The following is a 27,616-nucleotide window of genomic DNA, read 5'->3' on the forward strand; positions in this document are numbered from 1 at the left end:
TATTCATCACAACAGCTATTGAACTTCCTTGCATGCATGCGCACTGTGAAAACCCAGTTGTTTTTGTGATGTTCTTTGCTGAGTCCACATGGTTTTGGATGTGGTGGTTTGCAAAGGACAGCACACAAGGATGTATTGCAAATAGGCTTTGAGGTGTAAGAAGAGAAGAGTTTATTGCAAAATATGTGAATATGAATGAGCTCCAGAAATTAAAACCGACTGAAGAATTTGGAACGTTAATGTGAATATTGTGTGATAAAATTATGAAGCATCTACAGTACAATTTCCAACAGTTACAGTATATTCTACAGAGCACTGCACACCTATATAATGAAAAATCTGTAGTAACATAAGTGTTAAGTCAAAATAACAATACATAGCGATGTGCACAGTGCTGCTCTGAGCTAGAGGACATGCTGTACCAGCATGTAATGTTTATCACGTTTGCCATGTGTGCTAGCTCGATAACATTTGATGTCATTCGTGCAGGGACGTTGGACACGTTTTTGCAACTATTGCAACACATCCTGAGGAGAATCGGGACCATTCATTGAATAGTTGTGGAGACGTTTCAATCAAAAAAGAAAAAAAGTCAACTTGCTGGTGGTGCTAGAGGAGAAGACAGAGGTTCATCTTCTGGGGATCTTGAATTTCTGTATCAAATTTCAACCAATCAATAGTTGCTGAGAAGTCTAGACCAAGTGATAGACTGACTGACTGGCTGCTAAACTGGCTAAAAATCAGCTACTGATTAATTTAATGGATGGCTACACTACTACTGACACTGGCCACTTCTCATTCATATCTGTTTGTAGAAGTCACCGAGGCTAATCGTCTGCTTGTCTCTTGTCTGTCATTGATTGAGACACCATTTGTGACCCTCGTTTGATCTCATCAGCTACACAGTGACATTCCTCGAAGGCAGACGTGCTTGAAACAGATCACAAATCAGTAAAAAATACTCTCTTTTATTCTAAATAGCGTGAAAGAACTGACAGCGGTGGAAAGGAGAAGTTCAAAAGTTTGTGATGATGGCGATGACGTTCACGTTAATAACGATGACGCACCATTGTAAATGTAATCTTTGTTCTCATCAGGTTGACAAGTTGACGAAGGTAATGGGATTTGTCCTTGTTTTGATTTCTCTCGCTACTTGACACCAGGTACAGGGCCCGCAGCAGCAGGCGTACGCACAGTCTTTGCAGATTGTACCCTGGGAAGGCAAAAACACAGTTAGAAAGGGTTGGAGTGTGCCAAATACTTCATGGTCAACTAATATTCATGTGCAGTATATAGACTTGACTGTAGCGCTCCTAGTTTTATAACAGAGCTGATTCTTTGGCTATAGTCATTAATTGTTGTCAAAGTCAACCTAAACAAATCTGCTCTAACAAAGGAACACGGTGTACTAAACTCTCTTTAATGACCGCACGACATGAATTGCTGGATGTTGTTCAGGAACGTGAATAGACACTGCGACGAAAGGGTAAACTGGTTTAATACTGATCAGAGATCAGATAAACAGTGAAGGCAACAGTAGCTTTTAATCTGGTAAACAATGTGCTTGTGAGCATTGACGCAGTTAAGGTGCATTTTATTGACGCCCAAAAGCTTCAGGAATGACACACGGCTTCATAGTTGTTGTTGTTGTTGTTGTTGTTTTAATAAGGAGCTTAGCATAATGTCTTTACCTCAATTCCATATCGTTGCCGTATAGACACCCTGATGGCTGTGGTTATAGGAGGGATCATTCCGCAACCATCCAGCAGAGGTAAACATACACACTCCCCGGCCTCGTATGATGTCTTACAGGCGAAGCAGCAAGGACACCAAAAGGAGAGGCAACCTGAACATAAGAAAATCACATTTATGCTCAAAACACGTGTGCATGTGTCATTTTCAGTTGAGAGATTTGATTTCTTGTATTGTCTGAGGACTTGCACTATCACACGAAGCATCACAAATGGTATGGCCAATCAGCCATCTGTTGGCATTCCTGCAGCCAGATCAGTCTGCACGATCAGCATGGTTCGTGCACGAGAGATGGAAGTAAGATGCTGAGTACTTGTCTCGACTTGTGTCATAAAAAATGTGTCTGTTGTCTCCATATCACTCACTCTAAAAATATATCTTGTCAAAATGCATAAAAATAAAGAAAGTTACTTACACTGGGGCAGATCTTGGAAGCAATCGCAAATGCCAGAGTTCCATTCGTTGTTTACAGTAGTCATGATGTAGGGCCTTGGCTGGCCCACGACTGTTGTCACAGACATGACTTCAGCTTCTGAAACAAAACCCCCCACAAAAACTGTTGATAGACAACCTTGTCTGTATGAGTTCAAGACCTTGCCAAAACACTAATTTCAGAATGTTGTGATACCACAAACACTGACACGATACCATAGAAAATATACTCATGTACATGCTACATCATGCATTTCCAGTTCAATTTTATTTATATCGTGCCAAATCATAACAAGTTATTTCATGACATTTTCCATATAGAAAAGGTGTAGACCATACCCTATATGAAAATATTTTCAGAGACCCAACAGTTCCCACTATGAGCAAGCGCTTGGTGACAGTGGCAAGGAAAACCTTCCTTTTAACAGGCAGAAACCTCAAGCAGAACAAATCTTTTTTGGAGATATGATTAGGTAGGTAGTAACAATGATGATCATAATAATAGTATATGTAGTGGACATCAAGCAGGACCACTCTGAATTTAGTCTTATATGATGTGGAAAATAGATAAAGGGCCAGTCACACTTGGTTGCCTCCTCACTTTCTGATGAAATCTAAGTATGGTCAATGTAACAATTTCAGATAAACTGAAGGACTGCACAGGTTCTGCCCTCTACTCTCTAGACTACATCACTGTTTCTCAAACTATGGTACGTGACCTCCTTGTAGTGGTACTTTGAGGAATCTCTGGAATATTTATTTAGAAACATATTATACTATCAGAATACTAAAAAGTTTCTAATAAAATATATATTCTAAATATACTATAGGATTGCTGAAATGACATTTAAAATAAGTTTTACATTTCTCAGAATGCTTTGTTTCCTTCTACGTAGTCATGTTCTTGCTCGTTGCACGCATTCATGAGTTCAGATGTGACAAAAAGATAGTAAGCAAAGGTGAAGTGAGAAGTTCAAAAGCTCTGCAACCGTTGCTCCCAACAGGAAAAAATCAGGAATAGAAGTGTGGATCAGGAGTACCGTTTTCCAACAAATGAGCTCTGGTTCCTGAACCGGTTTCATCAAACATTCAACAGTCAATAATGGATAATGTTCCTATTAGTAATAAACCTGTCTTCTGTGTAAACTGTCTGTGGCTGAAAAGGGTCGGCCTACACATCACGTCAGTTATAATGGTGGTACTTTGAAAGCCCAATATTTTACTTTCTGTAAAAAGTTTTTTTTAACATTATCACTAAACCCAAGAAAAAAAAGTGCCACAAGATGTAGAAATCAAACAAATGATTTTAAAGTTGTGATGTGTGTGTTGATGTACAGCTTCAAGTTTTTCAGTGTCTAATTTTATGAAAGAGAACTGACTTTTCAGGAAGGAAGACAGACAGGTCAACAGAGTTCAACTACGTCTGGTTTCAGAAACACGCAGATGGCACAATTTCCTGAGCAGGCAACAAAATTGCACGATCCGTCACCTAAAGTTAAAACATAAAAATCACCAAGCCACTGAAAAATTTGATGCAAAACGTCAATTATTACAAAATATAGCTTTCCTCTATGATATAAATACACCACCATGCAGAATACAGACGTTTTTCACCTGAAGTGCCAAACAGTGGATTGTCTTACCTGAGCGTCCTGTGAGGAAGATGGAGCAGAGTTTAGTTGAGTGATGGATTTGCAGGGCAGCGTGGCATCTTATACACCTGCTGCAGAGCAGGGAACGTGACAGGACAGTGGAGGATGTATGTCACTGACTGGTCTGTCCAGTCTGACTTGCAACAGGCGACACCTGTGATAGTCTGACATCAGGCTATCTTACTGTCACGCATCCTTTTTCATCATCATTTTACAAAGTGCGCATTGCATTACATCATCATAGTCTTGTTCTTAGATATAGGTATGTGATAAGAACAAAAGAGAGTGACCCGTACACAGTGACATGTGGCTCTTTGCCTTTGTTTGAATGTTCTTCATCACGTTTACACAGAAGCTGTTTCCTCCTCATTGTTTGTGGATTAGCAATGTAAGAATTCATTCCACGAATCAACTTAAAATATTTAGATTTTGTATCTAAACCCCAACAAAGCCAGTCTGCAGTCTAAAAGCAGCTGAATATTGGGGTAGGAAATGGAATAATATCATATTATGTAAGGGATAGCAAGTCGGTCATTGCTGATAAACAAACCCCATCAGAATGATGCAAGACCCCGGCGTGGGTTTATTTTAGCAGAAGTGACCGGCTCACTGTACGTTATCCTGTATATCATACAACTACTTCTTAGAGAAGTCAAATTATTTATTTTAAAACATATATGTATAAGATCGGCTGCCTCCAGAATCTATGAAAACTGTTTCTTTATCTCTTAAATGAACAAAAATAGTCATGCTTTCAGAAATATGAGAAGAAGTCATGGAGAGCCAAGCAGTTTAGTAGTGCATGATTTAATTTGTAATATCTTGGAATGTTAAGTGTTAAGTAGTAAAATCAGTTGATTAGCTTATGTGTCTGCAGAGTGTGTTTCCCCTTTTGTTAGATTTTAATGTTTTGCCAATTAATTTAATTTTTTAATGGAGGAATAAGTTTGACTGGAGCGTTTTGCCCACCAGTCTGTGTAAACTTGCTCAGATTTGGTCATTTTCCCTGGTTTACATGCTTCTACCATGAGTAAATATGTTTTCATTGTGTCCTTTGTGGCTGTTTTTACAATCATAAGTTTCGAGCTGCTCTGTGCAGCGGCTGCTGCTTCTGGTGGGGTTTGCATGTCTCGTGAAATTTGGTCGTAAAACTTAAGCGATATATAAAAATGTAATTCATTTGCATTATTATCAATATTACAGTTATAGACTGAAGGTACTTGGATGTTTATCTATACTGAAAAAAACTCAAAAGTTCTTGAGACTAATAGAACACTGGATGTACAAAGATATGATAATTGTAACTAAGGTTTTATCTGACAACTAGATTGGCATTTGATTACACACCATGAGTCACTGCTTCTCCTGTCTGATAGCAAGTGCTGCTTAAGTTCAATACCCAAGCCAAAGGCTGGAATATTTACATAGTTTAGAGTATTGAAAACTGAGGCACCAAATGTTGGCTTTGAATGGTAATCAGATTTGATCTGCTTTAAAGTCAAACGTTTTGGGCATTTTTAGATGAATTATCTTCTTGTGTGCTGCTCATGCCAAACCAAATATAACTTGTGACCCCTCTCTGTGCCATGGGGTCTACGAAACCGATCTGTTTTCACTTTTTAGACTATTTCCTGCTTTGTAATATTGGAAATTTCTTTTGTTTTTTCTTTGTTTTTACCTTTGGCCTCCATCAGTTATTCGCAGTAAATGTCACATCTCGGAGGGGAAATCCAGCTTTGTGGCACCCTGACAACTCATAGCCATCTGAAACTCGACAGCTGGCCCCAGCACTGCTTTGTTGTAATAAGGTCACAAGGTAAAAAGTAATCACTGGTTTATTATGAAACAATGGACATTTTTTAAAACTCCTCTTATGACAAATGTAATGGAGTGGAAGTATCATGAAATTTAAACCCCCAAGTACAGTAGATACACTTCAGAATTGTACTTTGGTAAATATACAGAATATAAAGAATATAATATGCTAATTTCATACTCAAAATCAGATGAAAAATCGCCTGATCTTTTATTTAAATGACTTTTATCATACTTCTTTCACTTCATCTCGGGTCAAACTGAACTCCCCTCCCTGTTGGACACATTGTGTCCCCGCTGAACACTCTGAGGTAAGAGGGAGCGGCTGCAGACCAGAGGAAGTGTGATTAAATCAAGTCGTGTACTCTGGAGGGCAGGCGGCCAAGAGCTGCGGAGTGCTGCGCGTGTCTAGACCAAGTGCGCCTCCTGCAGGGAGGTCAGAGCAGTGTATCTGGCTGAGGAGGAGGAGGAGGAGGAGGAGGAGGAGGAGGAGGCGTGGGATGCTGCTCTTCTCTTCAGCTCCCTGGAGATCTGGAGCCAAGATAGAGGATAGCAGCAGCACCCGAACAGGCAGTCGCTCCACACACTCCCCTGTAAGACACACGGAGAGAGGCCTGAACACAGGTGGGAGGCTCGAACAAAAGGTGAACATTTGTTCACATATATCGTGTAGCAGTCCTGTGTTTCATTTGCCTGTTCCTGTGTTATCAGCTTCTACTCACATCCTTTATAATGAGGCATAACTTGATGATTTGTCAGTGTTACAGTAATGATCGGGCTCTTCTGTTTTAGTAAATCCTCCCTCTGAGGACGATGAGTTTCTCGCAGCCAAGTCTTTGCTCTTAGCAACAGCAGCCAGGATGAAGAGCTTGTCAGTAATGTCAAGATGGAAATGTTGGTGGGTGAGATTTGATAAATCAATAAAGTCTGAGAAACACAGTCGGAAAGGCGGATAATTGTTCCACGTGCAGCCTGAGCATGTGATTTCATGATACTGAGTCAGCACTGTCATTTGGAGCCAGATGAACACTTTCAGTTTATCACTGATTATTTGTTCTGGCTCACATTATTCTTTCATAATGTCAAATCCTCAAGAGAATATTCATTCTGGCTCGATCGTGACATATTTATTACCTTTATTTCACCGGATAGTTATAAAACGTGACAAATACATTTAGTCATCTGCTGCTTTTGAATCATGCGACCTTGCTCGTTGGAGGTGTGTGATGATTTTAATTCAATTTCTTAAGCTCTATACACCTGTGTTATAAGTGATCGTAGAAACCTATAAGAACAAAATCAATGAAGAGATTTACACACATTTGTCTTTCTTGTGCAACAGACCTGGGATCTGCTCAGTACTGCACTTTCTTTCGAATGCATTGCCCCCGTGAATTCAATGTAGGAAGGTGACATTATCAACTAAAATTATCACTCCACCCCAAAACATCATTACATTGTTATTTAAAGTTTGCATACACACACCATAATAAACATAAAGATGCAGGCACAGCGGTGCTTTGTATGCTAACATACTACATAATGGTGATGCTGACACGCTTTTGATGATTCATTTCGTGCAGTTCACTTCAAACATTTGCAATCACAGATTATTGTTTGTTCATTTTTTTTTTTTGTCTGTGTTAAGCAAGCACTTCAAAGTTTAAAGGCACTTCAGCAAAACAAGTACCTGAATGCATCACGGTCAAGCGCTGATTCAGACTGCTCAGTCATTAGTTCAAAAAAAACATTTAGTTTCTTGTTAGTCCAGTTTGAGTTCAGCTAGCTGTAAGGTTAACAGATTGATAGATGTATATTATTAATGGACTTTATATAAATTCTGTTTGTTTCATTGGCTTTTGCAGTTAAGAAGGTTGTGAAAATTGTGAATCTCCTGTGAGGTGCACTGCTAAAAACTACAGGGTCAGTCAGCGTCTTGGTATACTTAGCCGAAGTTAAGCTTAAAGACAAATTTTTATTCATTTGTAGTCTGTATAAACATGGACGTAGTATCCGTGACGTCACCCACATGTTTCTGAAGAGCTGTTGGCTATATGGCCATCTAGCATTTTTATTTCTGTTGTGAAGTTGGACGTTTTAACATGGGGACCCAAGGCCACTGAAGGAACTGTACTTTCTGACCCTTCTTCGCAAGCACGGAGGTTGCTGCTTCATTTATTTATAAGCAGGTGTAATATTTATTAAGATGTTCACCATCTTAGTTTAGTTTAGCAACAACGTTCATGCTAATGAACATCTGGAACAAATTTCATAGTAATCCATCCACATGAGACATGTCAAACAGTACAAATGTGACCTCATGGCGACCCTTGAGGGATCCATCCAGGTAGTGAGCTTCATCCCACTTATCACAAATTCCTGTAGATGATTTTATATCAATCCATCCGGTAGGTGTTAAGACATTTCAGTATGTACCACAATGGTAGACTGACAGACCAACATTGCCATCCCTAAAAATACTAAAGTCAATATTAGTTTCAGGACATTAAGACAAGAAAATGTAGAATTAGGCGTATGTATACAAGAAATAACATGAAAGATGATCCAGAAATTTGAATGCATATCTAAGTGGCTAAAGTAAAATGTCTGAATCTACAGTATTCCCAAGATACACACCGTCTCCTTCCACCTATGAGGGAGTAATGGCATTGCTCTACAAACAACCTACATGCTGCGACTTGTTTTCATAAGAACTTCTGGCACCTTCCAACTCGTGCTCTGCAGTATCGACAGCGATCCGCGGCCCACTCCACCTCCGTAGAAGCCAACATTACCAACCACCTCCTTCTCTCCGATGGCAGCGCTCCAGCTTCTGCCCGCCTGGCCTTCAACCACTCCCACCTTCTGCCTTATCTGCCTCTCCTTCTCTTCACTGTCCCAGAACAACCTGCTTGGTTTATCTGACATCAGATTCACAACTTTGCCCTGACATGTGCCGTTTGTGTGAGAAACATCTGCTTTGTACTGTATTGGTTATGTGTACCGATCCGTGACTGATGATCACAGTTCTGATGTTGAGATCGGTTATACAGGATGGTGATGTGGACAAACAGCACAACAGTGAAGCAGTGGGTGGGCAGCCTGAGCAGCTTGCTGTATCTGATTTATTAATTTGATACACGTCTTGATTTCACTGCATCCTCAGAAACTATCTGAGGTTTGTCTGATGTCACTACATCGACTCAGAACGTTGTTTGCATCGCTAAAGTAATAACCAGTGTCACCAGGCACATCTACTTGATGTTGCAGCTATTTCCCCTGTGTGCTGTTATTGTGTTTCATCACTGAAACGTCTTCATCTCCTCAGCAGAGTCATAATTAGTCAAAGCTCCAGCAGCTCATTGTAATTGAGCAGGGGACACAGTGTAATGCAAGTGAAAGCAATCAACCACATTGTTCAGACCGGTGTTTATCACAACATCGCAATTACAGGGGCCACACCACTGAAAGAATTTAATCACAAATGTAACTCTCTAAAAGGTCCTTTCACATAAATAACAATAAAAACATAAAGCCAGGTAACAAATTACAAGAAAAACTTGAATAAATAAGAGAAAACGGACAAACACGGAATCAAGGCTCAAAGACTCAATGGTTTGATGTTGTGGCCTTCACAGTCACCAGATCTGAACCCGATTTTGGACCATATATATTAATATACTTTGTGTTTAATTTTCCTCATATTTGTCACCAATTTCTATTTTCCCCACTCACCCAGTGTTGTTTTAAGCTATGCAGATTGTTTATTATAGTTAAGTTAAAACAGGCCCTCACCCAGCACCCCAAAAATACTGGAAGTTAATGGAATTTCAAGAACATTCATTACAAAATGTAATCCTCAGTTACTCTGGATACATTCCAGTTGAGAAGTACATACAGAATCTAATGACGTATAAACTTAAAAAGTGGATTTTGTTCTGTTACCTGGATGCCATATCGTTGCCTGACAGACGCCCTCATTGCAAGAGAGGCAGGTGGTACACAGCCGATACAGTCCAGCAGAGGCAGGCAGGGACACGCACCCACTGCTCTGGTCACCTTACAGGTAAACACTGGGAGGCAGCACAGGGCAAAGCAGCCTACACACAGACACACACACACAAATAGCAGATCATCGCACTTTTTTATTTGCGTTCAGCAGATACGATCAGATATACTGTGAAGTTGACTTACAGTCACCGACGTCTTTATAGCACTCACACAGGCCAGTACTCCATTGACCTGCCTCCTGAACCATGCTCTCCGGCTGGCCCTGGATCACCTGCTGAGACATATCTGAACTGTCCATCCACGTCCTTAAAAAAGAGATGGTGGACACATGATGAGAAGACTGTGGCATCGTTACACTCTGGTTTTGATGCTTGCTTAACTTGTGAACAGCTGGGCCACAGTCGCCGACAGACGCCCCTTATATTTTGTAGTTTCAGTGTATAATATTGTTCATTCCACTCAAAGTTATGCACTGTAAAATTTTCTAAAACAAGTCATCTAAATCAGTACTCTTTAAATTGCCCAGTTATCACATTGGTAATACGTTATTATCATTATTTATCATGCAACACGACCTATACAACTGATTTACATACGCAAATATGTTGCACATGAAACATAATGGATCGTTGTTCAGTCCTCACTGCGAACACGACATGCTCACACTGAACATATCACTGCCAGTACATTTCATTTCTTTTCCTGCAGTATCTTCTCCTGGCAGCTAAAGCATGACTAACATTTTTATGGTTATCTTTAGACAACTCAAAGTACTTGGTTATGGAGAGGGAAAGATTGTCCAGTGATAGAAGGAATAGCAGAGCCTTTACTATAAGAACTATAACTATAACTGTAACTATAAGAGCAATGGCATCATTTAAAAATACTCAATTATATGTAAGAGGACCGCGTTCAAAATGCTCCTTATACAATATAATATTGTCAGTCTTAAAGTATCAAAAGTAAAAGTACCCAGACTACATATAAGTGTTGTTATATGTTATAATATTGGTGCATTCATGCATCTGGTTGATACTGAGCTACTTTTGCCAATTACATTCTGTTCAAGAGAATTTGGATGGATGTAAAATATTCATTTGTAAAGTAATAGAATAAATTGTAGTGGAGTAGAAGTATAATATGGTGATATAGAAGACGTACTCAAGAATTTAAGTACAGTACCTAAGTAAATGTACTGGTAACAGTCCACCAGTGAGATTATTTGATGTTTTGGGTTCGTTTTGAATCACTTCAACACTTCCTGACAAGTTGCCATCAATTCAGCAAGCAGTTATGTTTCCTCCAAAACATGTCTGGCAAAAGAAATTAGTAGTAAATAAAACAAATGTGAGATTCAGGAGTCTGAGTTGCTGTCTGGTGTACAGATTTGCACCCAAAGCAAACGCTGTCTAACGGCCCTACACATTAACAAAAGAGGATACAAATCAGCAAACTTTGTATTCATTATCCCACAAATCAAGACTCTAACCGAAGCCAACATCCACAGGAAACCACTATCTCCGTCTAAAGATAAGCTCAGCACACCAGTGAGGTGCTTGCTAAGAACAAAGGTTCCCGCCCCTCACTCACTAAGGATTAAACAGGCTTGTCTCCTGACCTGAGTTATTCTTTAGCTCTGCTCCAAACTCAGAGGAGGGAAAGAGCGTTCTCTTTTTCTGGTCCATGTAGGGCTCAGAGCCAGCCTGCTCTGAAGAATAATTTACATCACATTTCTAAGCAGACTAAATGTGTAACTGAAAATATAGAACCAGGCTGTATAGAATCGATGACTTACCTGTGTCAGAGTTTAGAAAAAACAACAAGGACTGTCCACCGTGTTGTTATCGACAGAGTTTGACTTTTCCTCTCTTTCTGCCTTCTTACTTTGACTTTCACATATGTGTGTGTGTGTGTGTGTGTGTGTGTGTGTGTGTGTGCTTTGTGCTTGACTGCAGTGTTTTGGTGTAAATAAGAAACAACCAGGTAAGATGGTTAAACAGGCTCCCATACAGCTGACCTGCAGTATTTTCACACTTCATTCAAAGCTCTCAGTGAGAGATTAGTCTGTCTAAAAGAATTTACAGACGGCACAGACTAGAATATGCTGACAATAACACCTGCATGGGTTTGACTAATTCTGGGCGTGTAGTATTTGTGGTGTTATCTTGGGGTTTAAAGTCGATCCACCAGGACGAGTTCGTCAGAATGTGAGACTGACTTTGAGAGTGTCTCTAATTCTCCTTGGCCAAGTATCAATAAATAATACAGCATAAGACATCAGAGGCTCCTGAACACTTTCTTCCTTCCTGACCTCACCATTGACCTTTGACTTCAGCAATTTCTCCACAACAATTGGGATTTACACCACAAGAATTTTACCATATTGAATTGCACAAGAGTGTTCTCACTGAAGTAATGCAACCTGAAAAAGCCCCGACTGTGATATCTGATTGTCCTCGTAGAAGTGAGTAAAGCCCAGAGGAGTAAATCTTACCCCTATCAAACAAAACCTGACTCCTCTCCCATCAAGGCTGCAGCTGACACCAGTGATCATACAGAAGATTAACAAAGGTGACACTCATGGACGAAAGGAAAGTCACATCCACCTAAACAATGACCATTTCATTCCTATGGTTTAAAGATAAAATACAAATATTAAAAATAACTGATGGTGTCTTTATTTAGATACTTGACAGCATGTAAAACATGTTTTAGAACTGATGTATTTTTGTAAATATCCCTAAAATTGTGATGAACATCTCAACAATGTTGTAATTTATTTCACAACCATTTCAGTTAAGAAAACTTATGCAATAATACAAAATGTTGGGAAAGACTTATTACTAAAACATTTGCTGAGAGTTAGATGAGAAGATTGATCCTATACCTCGGTTTTTGTATGGATGAAACAAATTAATGAGATGTAACACGTTAATTAGTGAATTGCGTTACCTTTGGACTGAGCCAGGCTAGCTGTCTACACCTGTTTCCAGTCTTTGCGCAAAGCTAAGCTAACTGGCTAACAACGCTGTAGCTTCATATTCATTGCACATACATGAGTTGGGTATCAATCTACTCGTCAGACTCTCAGCAAGAATGTGAAAAAGCATATTTTCCAGAACTCCACTCACATTTAAAGATTCACAAACAAATCCAAAAAAGTCTCTGTATGACAAAAATCTGTCTTTATTTACAATGTATAAAAGGTCACAGACATGGACAGTACATTACACGCATGGAGTGATGCATAATTAGATGTAAGGTTACCTTAAGTATAATGGGATATATGGGATATATATAATGAGATATTTGATCTTGTGTAATGTGGCGGGATGTATTGTGAGATGTGTTCAGGGACTGTCACTCCTGGTCTCTCTGCATAGTTCCACTCATTCAAAACATTGTGAGTGGCATAGCCCCACCATCATGATGCCTTGACCTGCAGGATGCCTGAAACTCTGGAAACTCTATAGATTAAAAAAGAGAAAAAAAAAAAAAATAAATTAAATACTGAATATATATATATATATATATATATATATATATATATATATATATATATATTATATTATAATATATATCTATACTTATTCTCCTGTGTTTTTGTGACTAATGGGGAACAGTATTGAGTTAGAGTGCTGCAGCCAGCAGAAGCAAAACTGTCTGTACATAATCTTTTTCACATAATTCTTCTCTGAAGGTATTCTGGCTCTAACATTGTTTCTCTCCGCTGCCTCTCTGATGCCTGACTTCCCTTTCTCCCCTCTCCTGATATTTTCACATCTAATTCGATGAATTAAGGGTGTATTTTGGCCCGATGATTGGAATAATGGAATAAAGCAAACCAAGGTTTTAGTGAGTTTCATTTTGTTTGATTGAAGCAAATGATATGTTACAACGTTAGAGGGTAAAATAATTGTTTTTGTCAGTGAAGTCTGCTGGCTTTGAACACAGCAGTATAGCTGGTTAAACAATAGGGATGTTACTCTTTAACCATAAGTTCTGCCCCTGTAGGGATCCTTTCTGCTGTCAGACACGTAAAATAACAATTGACGGTGTGCAATTGCCCATCAGGTTTATGTTGCAACCAGTTTTGCGGCTGTCAGGCTGTAGTGCTCTGACTCCGCATTAGTCATTCAGACACACAACAACATGGAGGAATAAAGTCCAGGTTGAAACATACTGACGTTACCCTTTAACACAGAAAACAAACATCAATCTCAATAAATCAAGTCAATAAATGTCAGCTCACTCACTGTGTTGGTTTGATTTGTTGCAGAAACATTTGATCAGATCCTCTTTCTTGATATTTTTCATGAGAAGCTGTGAGGAGCGACACTTCATTTGTCCATTGTGCATAACTGGAATGAGAACAAAGGTTGAAACTGAAACCCTATGACCACAACCACTGTTTCACCTGCTTTACATGACAACATACTGAGGTCTTTTGTATAAAATATGAGATTTACAATCCAGTATGATAAAAGCACTGATGATCAGGGCTGCGAATTTTTAACCACAACGTGTGAAAGACGCTCACCTTTGCACATGCACTTGCGGATGTGCCCTTTGGTCACACGAAATTCAGCACAGTTGACTGTACACAGTGGAAAAAGGCAAAAATCATTTATATGGAACAATAATACATCAGCCATCAACCACTTCTACCACTTCCCGTCAAATAGATAATGACTTGACGTGTGTAGTTTACGAGCAGAGTCAGTGATTTACTCCAATATGTTTTCCATCCTAAGTTGTATCAATGTAAAAAAAACACAACTGAAATACAAACTCTTTGTTTTTACCTGCACAGAAGCTGTTAACCACAACGATGAGCAGGAGAGCGACACATATGATCCTGGACATGATGGAAGTGTATTTGCAGCATTCACACGACAAAGCATCTGAGTGGTTCTACAGACGAAGAGAAACTCTGACGGTTATATACCCAGTGTTTGTGTCCCCGTCCATGTGGGCCTACAGCCAATGATCTGATATCAGTTTTGGCAAAACAAAAGTGGGGATTTTGTTTTTCAGATCAAAAGTGGGGATTTTGTTTTTCAGAATCTCTCAACTGTGGATGGATTTATCTATATGTGATGAACATGGAGATAAGACATTCCTGCGCACACAAAAAAGCATAGCTGTGCAACGAAATAAACAAACGTGGGTTGAACTTCCACCTTGGTTAGAGCCATTGTTTTCGACTGTGATAAAGTAGATGTGGTCCCTGGTGTTTCTGGTTCACTGCACCCCCACAGTCCTATCTAAGGCTGGCACTCAACCCCAGCATGTGATGTTTGAGCGTTACAATAGCAGATGTATCTTCTGGAATAGAGTCACTGAGGTGTAGACTGTTCAATTAATGACCGACACACCTAAAAACAAAATAACATGCATGTTTCAAACATTAACACATATGTTTTGTTGACCGTTTATTGATTTAAATTGGTTCCATTGTTAGAGCTCAATAATGAAGTCCTCAACATGTCGCTTTTTTCACTGGAATCCCTACCTCTTTAAGTGGCTTTAGGATGGAAGGAAATATACTCTGTGTACCATCTTGTTTTCAGCACATTATTAAAGCTATATGATGTGAAACGTTCAAAGAAATGTTTGCCAAATAGAAATATTCTAGGTGTCTTCTGCATCATTTAATACACATTCTGCTTAAATTCAGCCTGAAATCTTCAGTGTCTTTGAAAACTTTGGGATATCCACCAAGCAGCAACCTCCTTTTCAAATTATTTGAAGCCCATGTGTCAAAAAACTGCAGTTCCTCAAACGGCCACTTGTCCAACTTCACAGCAGAGATAAACATGTTTCCAGCCTGGGATAGAAAACAGTTATGGTCTCTGTAGCTAATTTACCCATTCATGACAACTATATTGAGAGTATAGAACTCACATGTTATATTTATTTTAACTATATGAAGGATTAAAGTTATGCATAATTAACAGTGTAGTCGCTGTCACAAGTGGCTTGTTTGAGCAGACCGTCTCCGCTCCATCCACTCTCCACGTATCTGCCCATTGTCAGGTTACTCAGGAAGCGAGCGACGTCCATTCTTTATACTGTCAATGATCTCCACTAGAATTAAAAATGAAGTTCTGCTGGTTTGAACAACGTTTGGCTGCACTGCACAAGTCTGTAATGACCGACTGAGTGTGAGATTTGATATTCCACTATGGAACGATGAGTCTACTCATTTTAACATGTTGGATCAGGAGCAAAAGTCAAACAAAGAACATTAAAAATGCTGCTCTTTAGGCCTCAGGGTTGTCCTCTGTGGGTTGTGATGGCTCTTAATGGATGGTGGGTTGGATTCCAGAAGAATAAGTCACAGGACTATTTAAACAGTTTTGAAATGTTTCTTTTAATCTACATTTTTCTATGTCACTAATGTGACTTCAAACTGCTGCCCCTCTGACATAAAGCAGTGCGTGTTATGTATGGAGGGGTGGTGGTGGGGCGTGTGTGTGTGTGTGTGTGTGTGTGTGTGTGTGTGTGTGTGTGTGTGTGTGTGTGTGTGTGTGGGTGGAGGGGGGGGGGATTATCGAGCAGTTGTCTGTCATTGGCTGGCGCCTGAGTCACTCTCTCATTACCGAAGGTGCGTAATTACGCAGTGCGCTCTCGAAACTTTGGCACACCTCCACTGTATAATCCGAAATGTCAGCACTGTCGCTCCTGTCAGCCGCACAGTGACGTCCACATGCCGCTATGAGTCAAGGCACAATACGAGGAAATCCCCAAGGCCGAGAAAACGACGAGAGGCCCCTTTAAATCGACGCTTCCTCGGTGCTGTGCCAAGAGAGAGAGAGAGAGAGAAAGAGAAAGAGAGGGAGAGAGAGAGAGCTCTGATAAACAACAACACTGCGCTCTGAAGCCGCTTTTACCGGATTCAGCTCTTTACCGCGGCCTCGGTGAGACAGAAGGTGAGCTGATCTTTGTGATATTTCACTGTTTTGAAAGGATCGTAGAGGAAACGATCAGTTAGTTGGTTGTTGGTTTCAGGAGCGGACGGGAAAGCAGTTTGTTACAGTGAGCGGATCAAACGGAAGACACGTTATTGTTACTGTTGAGCTATTGTAACGTCCAGGAAGGCATCTGTTACACCTGTTAGTTGACACGGGAGTGGAAAACACACCAGAGTATACATCGTTTATTTCAGTCTAAACAGCGGAGAAGTGTGTGTGTGCGTGTGTTTGTGTGTGCGTGTGCGCACTTGCCAAAAGCCGGCCGCTCTCTGACGCATGAGAGCTATTTTTGACAGACGTCTTTACTCTGTTTCACAGGCTCACGGGACTTTTTTTTCTCTCAGCTCTTTCCAGCATTTTGTCGTGTGTTGTTCATACATTCGTTGTTGAATGCCATTGCGGAAGTGAGGAGCTGCTTTTTTTTTTTTTCCACCACACAACGCTTGGGCTGTGCGGACACCTAGCGGCCAATCAGGAGAAAGCACCCCTATTAGAGATGTACGGAGCTTCAGGTATCCCAGAACTCATCCCGCCCACCGGGCCGCCCAGGCAGCCCGGACCGGCAGGCCAGTATAACCCGGGACACCCACAGGTCAACGGGCATGGCGGAGGCGCCAACCCACAGAGACTTGGACAGAGGGCACCCAAGCTGGGCCAGATTGGTCGGTCCAAGAAAGGTGAGGTTGACTTTTCTCCCTGCAGGTCCTTTAAACATTAACACCACCTACACGCAGCTCACAATTTAACATGGTGACACTTTTAAATGTGACCTGAACTTATCAGAATTCCATGAAGTCCAATAAAACATGACATACAGCATGAGGAAATAGACAGACAAGCGTAGTTTTGCCTTAAGATACCGAACTATTATATGTTTAATGATAAAGATTAAAGTCATTTCTCTTTTCAGAAGATGCTGTTTCAGTAATATTCAAAAATACACATCTTCGTCTGTTTCCTTTATTCCTCGATATATAACAGAGTCTTTGTGTAAAGAGGACAGCAATCTTCGATCTGCGATCTGCCCGGTTCTCAGACTCCGGCTCTGAGTCTCAGGCTCCTCAGAGGGAGGAAAAAAAAGAGGAATAGAATATGTAGGCTTCTTTGAGGAGACGTGAGAACAAATGTTCTGTATGGTTCTTTTAGTGACTGATGTACAAAAATGAGAACCCCCCCCCTGACACTTTTTCGAGTTCATTCTTGCACGTGCAAGGTCTGGAGGTCTGCAGTGATGATCTGATCATTCAGAGAGCAATAATACACTTCTGTAAATCTAAAAAAACTTTTTATTACCTCCATGCTTTGCCTCTCCTCAGAGAATATTACAGAATATTAAGTAGATTTTTCAAAACGCAGACGATAATTGCGTCCCCAAAGTCAAGCGAGGCTCAATCACACAAACTCAATCTGCGAACGGCCTCTGAAGCAAGACAGTCATCTCAAATTGTAAAATATTTAAAGAAATAGTCTGTCATTTTGGGAGATTTGCTTCTTCGCTTTCTTGCAGAGATATTCAAGCTACCACCAGCAGTTGCTTAGCTTAGCTTAGTACAGAGATATGAAACAAGAAGATCCAACTCATCTCTGTAGACGCAAACCACCGTATTTCACCTGCAGCATCTTCTGTTAGTATGAATGCATTCTTCACCCGGAGGCACGCATTCCTGACCTTTGACCTTTTCTCCACAGTGGACCTGGACGATGAAGACTTGGATGACATCATGAACAACAACGGGCAGTGTCCTGTATCCCTGTCGCCCATCTCTTAAACTTCACCAAGAAGTGCCAAAAAAAAAAAAGGAAGAATCTCCCGGGGCGCCAAAACTTCCCCGTCAGTGATCTTGGCCTTGAGCCTGTCAAGTGTCCTACAGAAGCTTCTGATGGCTCAACAAGGCACAAAAACCACCGGCTCATTTAGCGCCAGCTGAAGCCTGATTGTACATAGTGTTTATTTAACTTACTTTTGGTCAGACTGTGAATGAATTGTATTGCATCGCCCTCTACTCTATACCTTGGTAGGCAGTGGACTTTTCAGGACTTGAGAACAGATTTGGAGGAAGTGTCTATATTTTTCAAAGCTTCTTAAAAAGGGCTACGTTTCTAAAGTTGCACTGAGCAAACCGTTAGATGAGAAGCAGCTCCTCACCTGCCTGTTTTCCGGTGAGGCTTTCTGCTTGTCCGTGGGTTGGCTGTGTGAGGGAACACAAGGCTGTTTTTGTGAACCACACAGGTGAAATGTTAAGCTTTGGTTGTGCAATGACTATCATTCTCTACTCTCACACAGATGCAAGTGATGTACTATTATCCAGTGGATGGAAGCTCGCTATTTAGAGTAAAAAAAACAAAACAACTACTGCTAATTATTTATTGTTTCAAAAATGAGAAGAAACACTTTTGTCGTGTTGTTATGGCTTCTACATGTTTTTTACTTGTTTCCGAATGGAAATCGCTTCTTAGACCTGAGATTTATTACGTTTCCAAATGGTGCACTTTGTGGGAATGCCTGTTATGTGCAGTGACAAGTTGCAGAATTCTATGCATGGAGTCTGTTAAAGCATCAAAACACGTAACTGGTATCCTGTTATTAAGGGCTATGTAGTAGTATTTCACCACTGTTATGCTCTCTCGATCATGCAGAGTCAACACTTTCCTAAGCTCACTGTTGGCTCGAGCTGCTGATTCTGCAGTAAAAAATATCGTAGGTTTGTGAAGGTTTTTTTTTTTTTTGCTGTTTTCAAAGGCAGGCCTTCCCAGTTGGCCAGTTAACTGTGATAGAAGTCGTGTACAGCTCTAAATGTTTTGATTAAATTGCCAAATGACATTTGATGCTGTGTCAGATTTATGATTTCAAGTGGATTCTGATTGGCGCACTGATATGTCGTAATGAACAACACTTACTTTGTATTTATGTTAAATTATACAGCAGTTCTCTGCTTGTTTTGCTCCACCCGGTTCAGGTGAACTATTTAAAGATAATGTCAGCCTTTACTTCACAATTACAGTATGAGATCATGAAAACAAGCAGCCTATGATGAGCATTCACTGCTGAGACAATCTTAACACTGAGGTTTTTTGGAGGTTTTTTTAAAGATTGCAGTGGACCTTGAGATGACATGTTATTGTCTGTAAAGGCTCATGCTGATGTCATGTTACTTAGTTGGCTGTGAAAATGTTATGAGTTCATTTTTCTTTTCTTTTTTTTCTTTTTTTGCGTCACGGGAACGCTTCGTTTCCCAGCTCATTCTCTGACTCAAAGATTGTTGTTTGAGTTGTGGTTTACCATTTGCATGGAAATGGTCGACTTTTCTTAATGCATCTCGGGAAATAAAAGATGACTCTTTGTGGAAATCTTTTTGTGTTTTTGTGTTCACTGCGTGAAGCTTGACTGCACTGATTCATGTTTTTTCTGCTGCATTCGTGGAATGTTTATTGCTTCCTGCTTTCTCACAGAAGTTTCACATAGGAAACATCAATCTTATTCCCAATGGAGAAAATAGTTTGTTGTATTGCCTCCTTCATTGTGTGAACAAATGGAGAATTGTGCATATATTATAGCATCACTGCCCACTGAAAACCACATGTCCAAAAGTTTTTTTTCAGGCGGTTACTAGCTCACAAAATTACCCTAAAACACTGTAATGATTAAATTTTATTAAAATAAAAATAATTATTATATTCATTTTATTTTCAGTTTTGTTTTCCTTTGATCAAATGGGAGGTCTTTCTTTGGACTGTCTTGAAAGCAAAATCTGATTTTGGTGTTTGTGTCACTTGTCAAACCTGAGCTCTTTGTTTCTAAAAGTATGACCACCGCACATTGTTGTGATATCTTTTATTATTTAAGTACTGTTGGACATGTTAACACTTTTTTTTCATTCATTTCTCATTACACCATTATTTGCTACAGTATATGAGCCAAGTGTATAAAACTATGACATTTAAAAAAACAGCCCACACTGTTCAGATCATAAAACATCTTACAAAAAAACAACATGACTGGGTTTATCTCTGAAAACTAAAGCTGGGCCACAGTGAACTACCAGTTATCTAAATCTACACAGGAGCAAAAACTTCATCCTACGCTTGACAAAATAAATAGAGGCAGTTTGATCTCATAGTGGCTGATATGGAAGCTATTCAAGCCATAATGGCACAGTGACTACATAATAAAATATTTCATATCTGAGCAGGGTTTGTAACAGACTGGTATGAAGAGCTGCTGGGCCCGTAGTGAGTGTTGTAGTAAAAGGCCTGTGTGATCGGGTCACCCTACACAGCGAGCCCTGTGTGTGAAGTCACACCCTGCTCATCGTAACGTCTATTTTAGAAACACCAACAGTTCATATAAAACACTGTATTGTCACCCTGTCTCTCTGTTGTGCAGGACCCCTGAGCCGCAGCCTAGCCACCTAACAGGAATTGATTACTTTCAATTACATGGCAAACGCTAATAGATGCTGGTTCCGACATGGAGGTGCAAGTGTTGGCTATAATCCACCATTTAGGCTACAATTCAAGAGGTTACACCCCGGGGGCTCGTCTATTAAGTCAGGGGATCCAATTATAATGTATTTGTGAAGATCACTTGTAAACAATTGTGGAATGTGTGGACGGGGTGAGAGACATCATTCATGAAACAACTGAGAGTGTTGCATGGTAATCGAGGGGTTATCAAAGGCCTGTCTGAACAAAAAGAAAAGAAAGTCCCATTTCATTAATTCTTTGCCTCTATGATTTACAACTCTCCGTACGTCTTCAGTTTTACTCCTCGCCAGGGCTGCAAAAAGGGGGAAGGGGGGGTTGAATTCGTCATCAGCTTCTGTTCTGAGTCCCAACCTGTATGGAGCACTCTCAAACATATTCTTTAGTGCTACTTGGCGGACCGGAGCGGGAACCGCCCATGGTTGGGTACTTGGATACGTGTTTCTTGCGTGGACAGGAAGCGGCCAACATTGCGCCACCTAGGACATCGAGGAGGGAGCCGCCCCAGGCGATGAAGATAGCAGCGCCAAACTCAAACCTATGGCAGACAAGATGATATGACCAGTTATTTCAAAATAAAAGTTTGGATTTTCAGCGACAATTGAAACTTCTAGGAAGGTTGATGAAAGGAAGGGACATTAAAACCTGCACTGGTGGAAGATCTATTCAGATAGATTACATGAGAATTACACGAGAAGATCAATACCACTCTCATATTTGTCTGTTCAACTTGATGTTACAGACAGCAGCCAGTTAGCTTAGCATAGCATAAAGACTGGAAGTGGGAAGACAGCTAGGCTGACTCTGTCCAAAGGAAGTCCTTGTCCGGCACATCACCCTGAAACTACATGTCGTTGTACACTTGGTTGTTTTATGACGTGTTTTCCCCGATTTTCACTCTTCATGCTAAGCTAAGCTAACTGTAGCTTCCAAACATGTCATTGCGTTCCTTTAATTACAGTGCACAATGTGTTTTAGGATACTTACTTAGTGTTGACTGGAGTGTAGGGATTATAGAAGGCCCGGATCACATTATGAGCAAACCAGGAGCACGCTACGATGGCACACAGCCCTGAGAGGGGAGAAAGTCAACAACAAAGATCAATCCGACCATCAGAACATCATCAAAACCCGAGAGAGCAGACATGCTTTTATCCTCTTTATGGGCACCAGGCGGCTAAGCTATTGACTTCAGCACGATTAGCTTTTAGTGTTTCTGTTCTCTTCAGAGCCAGTTAGACCTCTTATGTTAGAATCAGTGCCAGGAGTACTGGTGTCGTTCAGTCTAATGACCTGTGGAGGGCTGAAACAGAGGAGTGGGCGGAAAGCTTTTTGGGCCGGGGATCACACCTCCTCCTACCTACTGTATGATGTATGCAAGATCTAAGCAGAAATGTGATGATTGGGTGGGTATTATGTAATATTATGTAACCGGGTCTGTATTGATTATCATCGGTCACATAGACAATAATATAGACTAGCATGATTTTGTCATGCATCATATGAAAGTTTCAGCTGCTTATGTCAGTTTCCTGCAGTTCTACTCTTCTCAGTGGAAGATTCATGTTCTTTTTATATCAACATTCGCATAGAGTAATCTCTGTAGATCTCTATCTGCTTATGAATGCAAAATCTCTAGGCAAGGGAACAAGATTTTGGTATCGGAAGCGTTTTGGTTTATGTTTGTAGTTTGAGTAGTAGTATTGATCATTCCTGTTTGAGCAGGCTTTGGTTGCATCAGTCTATATAGAGAGCAAAAGAGGTGGAACACATTGACTGAAATGCAATATTAGCTAGAGATATGATATATATCAACTTGCTAATCAGACTGCAGAGAAAGTCTTGGCCCTGGTATCTATTTTCTGCTTTGTGGATATCTGCTGGCTACATCAGAAGCTGAGGATAGCCAACAATATATCTGCTTGCAACTTTAAACCATTTGTTATAAACCATTAATGCCAAATGTTTCTATACTGCTTATAAACACTAAATTGGGGGACTTAACAAAGACGGACTGCTGTTAAGTCTGGTTTGCACATTCATATCCCAGTCAGGGTGACTTGTACTCACTTTGGTGGTCCCGTAACTTAGCATATAGCATCAACATCAGAGTTACTTTGGTTTATGTCCAATTACCTGAAAACTTTTCTGTATCTTTGGTGCCAATTAGAAGCATGCTAACACTGTAAAGTAATGGAGAACATTGGTTGTTGACATTAACATTAAGCTCACAGTAGCCTTACAGCCTCACAGGGCCTAGACTTGTTAAAAATGCCATTTTAAAGCCATGTATTTCTGGCCAAACTTTTATAAACTTCACTTTAGGTCCATTAATATCACAAACAGGCTTTGGTAAAATGTCATCCAGATGCCGTGGCCTTTGCAGTCACCTGGTCTCAGTCCAACTGAAAAGCCTCAAGACTTTGGAGCAACGTGTTAGACAGCGTTCTCCACTGCCAGCATCAAACCACAAAATGAGCTAACATATTTGAGAAGAATGCTGTTCATCATTCCAGTAGACTTTGGCACATAGCAGCTGTTCTTGGAGGCTTGTGGTGCAATACAAGCTTTAATTTGTCATCCACCCATGTGTCGTCAAATTCCATCAACAATGTACTTATCTCATACAATAACAAACCCCATATGTTTGTGTAGATTAAATATAACACATTATGGTATAAATTAACATACATACGTGATGCAGTTTGTGAACTCTTTGTGATACCGTTCACATCCAACATCAAACAAATGTTGACCACTGTTTTATCTAAACTACACATGTAAATGAGTTCAATTTGCATCTTCACCTCCCACTAGTAGGATGATGCCTCCTGTCATGGCAATGCGAGACTTGCGTAGTTTGTCACTGCCTGCACAGGTGGTGCACTTCATTCCCATACAGGCCACACCCAGACCAGCGATGGATACGATGATGCCAACTATCATCAAGGCACGAGTGGCCTGAAGCGAACCTGTGGCAGACAGAGAGAAGGGCAAAAAATGAATAGTGAATATACTTTGTTTTGTTTTGTTGAATGTGGAAGTACGGCTTAAAATGGTTAAAATGCAGCATTTTGCAAGAACACAAAGAGTACCCAAAGTCAGGTAATAAATTCTACTGTGTGCAAATCTGGAAGCACAAACTAGGATATGATAAGAAACGACTAACAGGCCTCGACCTATCGGACGGGCTTTATGTGTGTGTCCAGGGGTTGTGAATTACATTCACATTAGCCTGTCAGGACATTTTAATGTGAGCTTTTCCTGTAAGAGAAACCATGGGATACACATGAACACACACAAACAGAAAGAAAAATACATCTCACACACTTTCTTTTACACGCTCTACCTCCCATCCATTGCTGTTTGAGAGGGGGAGACTTGCCGAAACTCTGCTGTTAAGATCCTCATCTGTCAGTGTGCCAACCCCCCAACCACTCACCCCTTCCTCACCCTATAAACCTATCACAGGGTGGACCCCCGCCTTTGTCTCCCCCCCTCTGTCCACCTAGAACCAGTCTGTGCCAGTCTAGTCCGTCCCTGCCCTGCCCAAACAAACAAAACCTTCCAGCAGCGAGGGAGGGATGTTAGAGAGAGACAGCGGGAGAGAGTAACTCTAAAAAGTAGTGAGACATGGGAAACAATAGGGTGGATTATATAGTAAATGCAGATAGAGAACATGATGCACAGTATCCTGACTTGGAGTTACAGCACACTGTGCTCATTATCTGTGTATGGCAGCTTTATAGCCGATTTAACAAATGTGGCTCATCTGCTGCCACTGAGGGAAAAAAGCGGACATGCTTGAGAAAGACACTGGTTTGGTTGGGATTACTTAGTACATACAGTGCTTAGGAGACCCTCAGTTTGGTATTGTAAGGGCCCTACTAGAGACCCTTATTGATTGAACTGATATTATATGGTATTAATATACCCTTAGTGATCTTATGGTAAGTCCATGTCCTTCCAAAACAAATGTGCATACAATCAGATTATCACCATCTGAGAAAATAGGGTCTTTAAGGCCCCTGAAGGTCTGAGGACCAAAGTTGGTTGCCATATTTTCCTAGCTCAAACTCTTTTCCATGCACAAGTGCTGGCTTGGCTTGACTAAGTTTGCATCTTCATTACAATAGGTACCTGCTTAAAGGTGTGCCTTTACCTGATGACGCACTTGTCTTGAGTCAGTGACATCTGAATAACTTCTTTAGTGCCGTTTACTATTTCTCTGTGCAGTGGTTGTTGGTAGCTACATATCATCATGGATTTTCATGCTGTTATTACGATTTTGGTGGCATCTACCATTTGAAAACCAGGATATTCGATGACGAAAGTCCAACTAATGAAGCCCAACTTGACGTCACCACAAACTACTTGGAGGTGGGCTGCGCTTGCTTTGGCCTAATTCCAGAGATGGTCCATTCCAAGTGCGACTCAGCATGTTTAAATTGGTAATGCAAACGCAAATCAACGTGGCATGGTTTCACTTGGTGCATCCAAAAGTGCCAATGTAAAAGTTCTATTAGAAATCTAGCTCAGCATTAAGCCTACTGTATACACTGCAGTGAACACAAAACAGTCATTAATATGTAAATCAGATCTCTAAACAAAAGAACTGTGAGTTATAAAGAAGACAAAGAAAAATATAAGACGTGCAAAAGCACATATTGCTTTATCTCATCTTCTTATATTTTTCATTAAAGGCGTCCAAAAGTCTGCAACAATCCCAACTGTTCAAACCAAAGCTTGCTGTGAATCAGTGCACATTTCTGCATGAGAAGTCTGTGTTGGTTGATGTTCATTAGATTGTTCAGATGCCTGTGCTGCAACAGTGGAGTTACCATGGTCACCCTTCCTATGAAGATGATTATTAAACACTACATCTTTCTAATAAGCAACAACTGTTGTGTTTGCAATGTATTTTGTATTTTATGGTGAAACAGAGAACAGCATTGAGTCTATGGAGTGCTGGGATACAAAACAAGATACCACTGGAGCCATACTTCCACAAAGATCAACTCTGTGTTCATCTGTGGTTATAGAAATTACTGTCAGTCTTGAGGTCATTTATCCAACAGGTGTCATCATGGATCACAAAATTAGTTCTTGAATCCTAGATTAGGCATCACCTACTGTCCAGCATGTGCATCTTGAAGTGTGAGTGCTTGGGAACTGTTGTGAGGTGGGGTGGGAGGCTTTCCCAGAATGTGTCAGTGTGTGGGTGAGGTTTCTAAAGAACGCTTTAAGCAACAGAGATGAATCTTTTTAATTCCTTTCAGACCTTTCCCCCTGGAATCTTTATAGCAGGAAGCCTTCTGAAAAAGACAATGTCCCACTGTAGTGACGGATTATGTAGGAGTGTAAATGCAGATAGCAGAGAATGTGGTTCCGTAATTACAGTGTGATGAGCAGCGTATACCCTGAGGTGGCAAACTTAATCAGGGATGACAATGTGGTCCACTGAGGTCTCAAACAGGTGGCTAAGGAACTTTGATAGAGCAGGTGGGACTCCAGGTGGAGACGCTGAAGTCATGAATAAGGGACTGTGTGAAGATCAATTTGTAAAAGTTTGTATCAGCTGCTTGCAGCAGTGATATTTAGATGTTTTACTTGAGTAAAAATGTAAGACATTAACATCAACATATACTTAAAAATAAAAGTTCCCATTATGCAGAATGGGCCATTTCATAATAATTCATATAACATTGAAGGATTTGGCTATAATTAGTGATGCATTCATGTGCCCATCACTTTAATGTTGCGTCTGCAGAAGGTGGAGATCATGAATTTCTTTTTATAGTGTGGCATAACCTATTATTATCGGTAATAATACATCATAATTTATTAGTTGATGCATATGTTTTTAGTCTCCAAATTGTAAAAGTTGATGGTAGCAGTGCTGATGATGGAGTCACAGCCGTCTACTTACTGTCGAGCTGCAGGATGGAGTCGTAGATTTTACACTGGAGCTGTCCGGTACTTTGGAAAGCGCATGACATCCACAGTCCCTGGTACATTGCCACCGCCGTGATGATGTTGTCCCCGATGTAGGCGGACATCTTCCACTGCGGCAGAACAGTCCCGATGATCAGTCCAACGATGCCAATTAGCGACAGGAAAAATCCCAACAGCTGAATACCGGAGTTAGCCATCTCTTCCCCAAAAAATCCGCTTCTCTGAATGAACTTAAGTTTGTGGTCTTCCTCTCCTCTTCTCTAGATGTTTCTTCCAAGATCTCTTAATTGTGCTGGAGTGACGCCTGGTAGAGTCCGTGTCGCTCCTGGGGTCTTCAGTCGGGGATGGGCATCGGAGATGTGGGTGATGGTGTGAAGTGGGTGTGTAGTTATCTTGCCCGCTGATGCATGGACATGCAATTCTCTGTGGTCGCGGGGAGTAGCTGCTGGGAAATGTCCCCTCTGCTTCCAGCAAAGCAACAGGTTGTCTCTCCCCTTAACACTCTGTTTAACAGTTTGTAAGCGTTTCTGCTGTGTCACA

At 40.6% G+C, this 27,616-nt stretch overlaps 3 protein-coding genes across 3 annotated transcripts; all 3 read right to left on the reverse strand.

Annotated features, from left to right (window-relative positions):
* Positions 1 to 954: 954 nt before the first annotated feature.
* Positions 955 to 3,985, reverse strand: LOC104937118 (cornifelin homolog A). The gene is made up of 4 exons (XM_010753271.3): positions 3,828 to 3,985; positions 2,168 to 2,284; positions 1,692 to 1,846; positions 955 to 1,213 (listed from the first exon to the last, which is right to left on the reverse strand). The coding sequence occupies exons 2-4, from the start codon at positions 2,271 to 2,273 to the stop codon at positions 1,094 to 1,096; spliced, it is 381 nt and encodes a 126-aa protein (XP_010751573.3). The 5' UTR covers positions 2,274 to 2,284; positions 3,828 to 3,985; the 3' UTR covers positions 955 to 1,093.
* A 1,774-nt stretch (positions 3,986 to 5,759) lies between these two features.
* LOC109139517 (placenta-specific gene 8 protein) lies at positions 5,760 to 9,963 on the reverse strand. The gene is made up of 3 exons (XM_027288164.1): positions 9,846 to 9,963; positions 9,597 to 9,751; positions 5,760 to 6,242 (listed from the first exon to the last, which is right to left on the reverse strand). The coding sequence occupies exons 1-3, from the start codon at positions 9,958 to 9,960 to the stop codon at positions 6,060 to 6,062; spliced, it is 453 nt and encodes a 150-aa protein (XP_027143965.1). The 5' UTR covers positions 9,961 to 9,963; the 3' UTR covers positions 5,760 to 6,059.
* Positions 9,964 to 19,352: 9,389 nt separating this feature from the next.
* On the reverse strand, positions 19,353 to 27,616 carry cldn7a (claudin 7a). Its single transcript, XM_010745738.3, has 4 exons — positions 27,051 to 27,616; positions 23,929 to 24,093; positions 22,109 to 22,193; positions 19,353 to 21,659 (listed from the first exon to the last, which is right to left on the reverse strand). The coding sequence occupies exons 1-4, from the start codon at positions 27,271 to 27,273 to the stop codon at positions 21,491 to 21,493; spliced, it is 642 nt and encodes a 213-aa protein (XP_010744040.1). The 5' UTR covers positions 27,274 to 27,616; the 3' UTR covers positions 19,353 to 21,490.

The sequence above is a fragment of the Larimichthys crocea genome, chromosome XIV, assembly GCF_000972845.2.
Source record: "Larimichthys crocea isolate SSNF chromosome XIV, L_crocea_2.0, whole genome shotgun sequence".
NCBI lineage: Eukaryota > Metazoa > Chordata > Actinopteri > Sciaenidae > Larimichthys > Larimichthys crocea.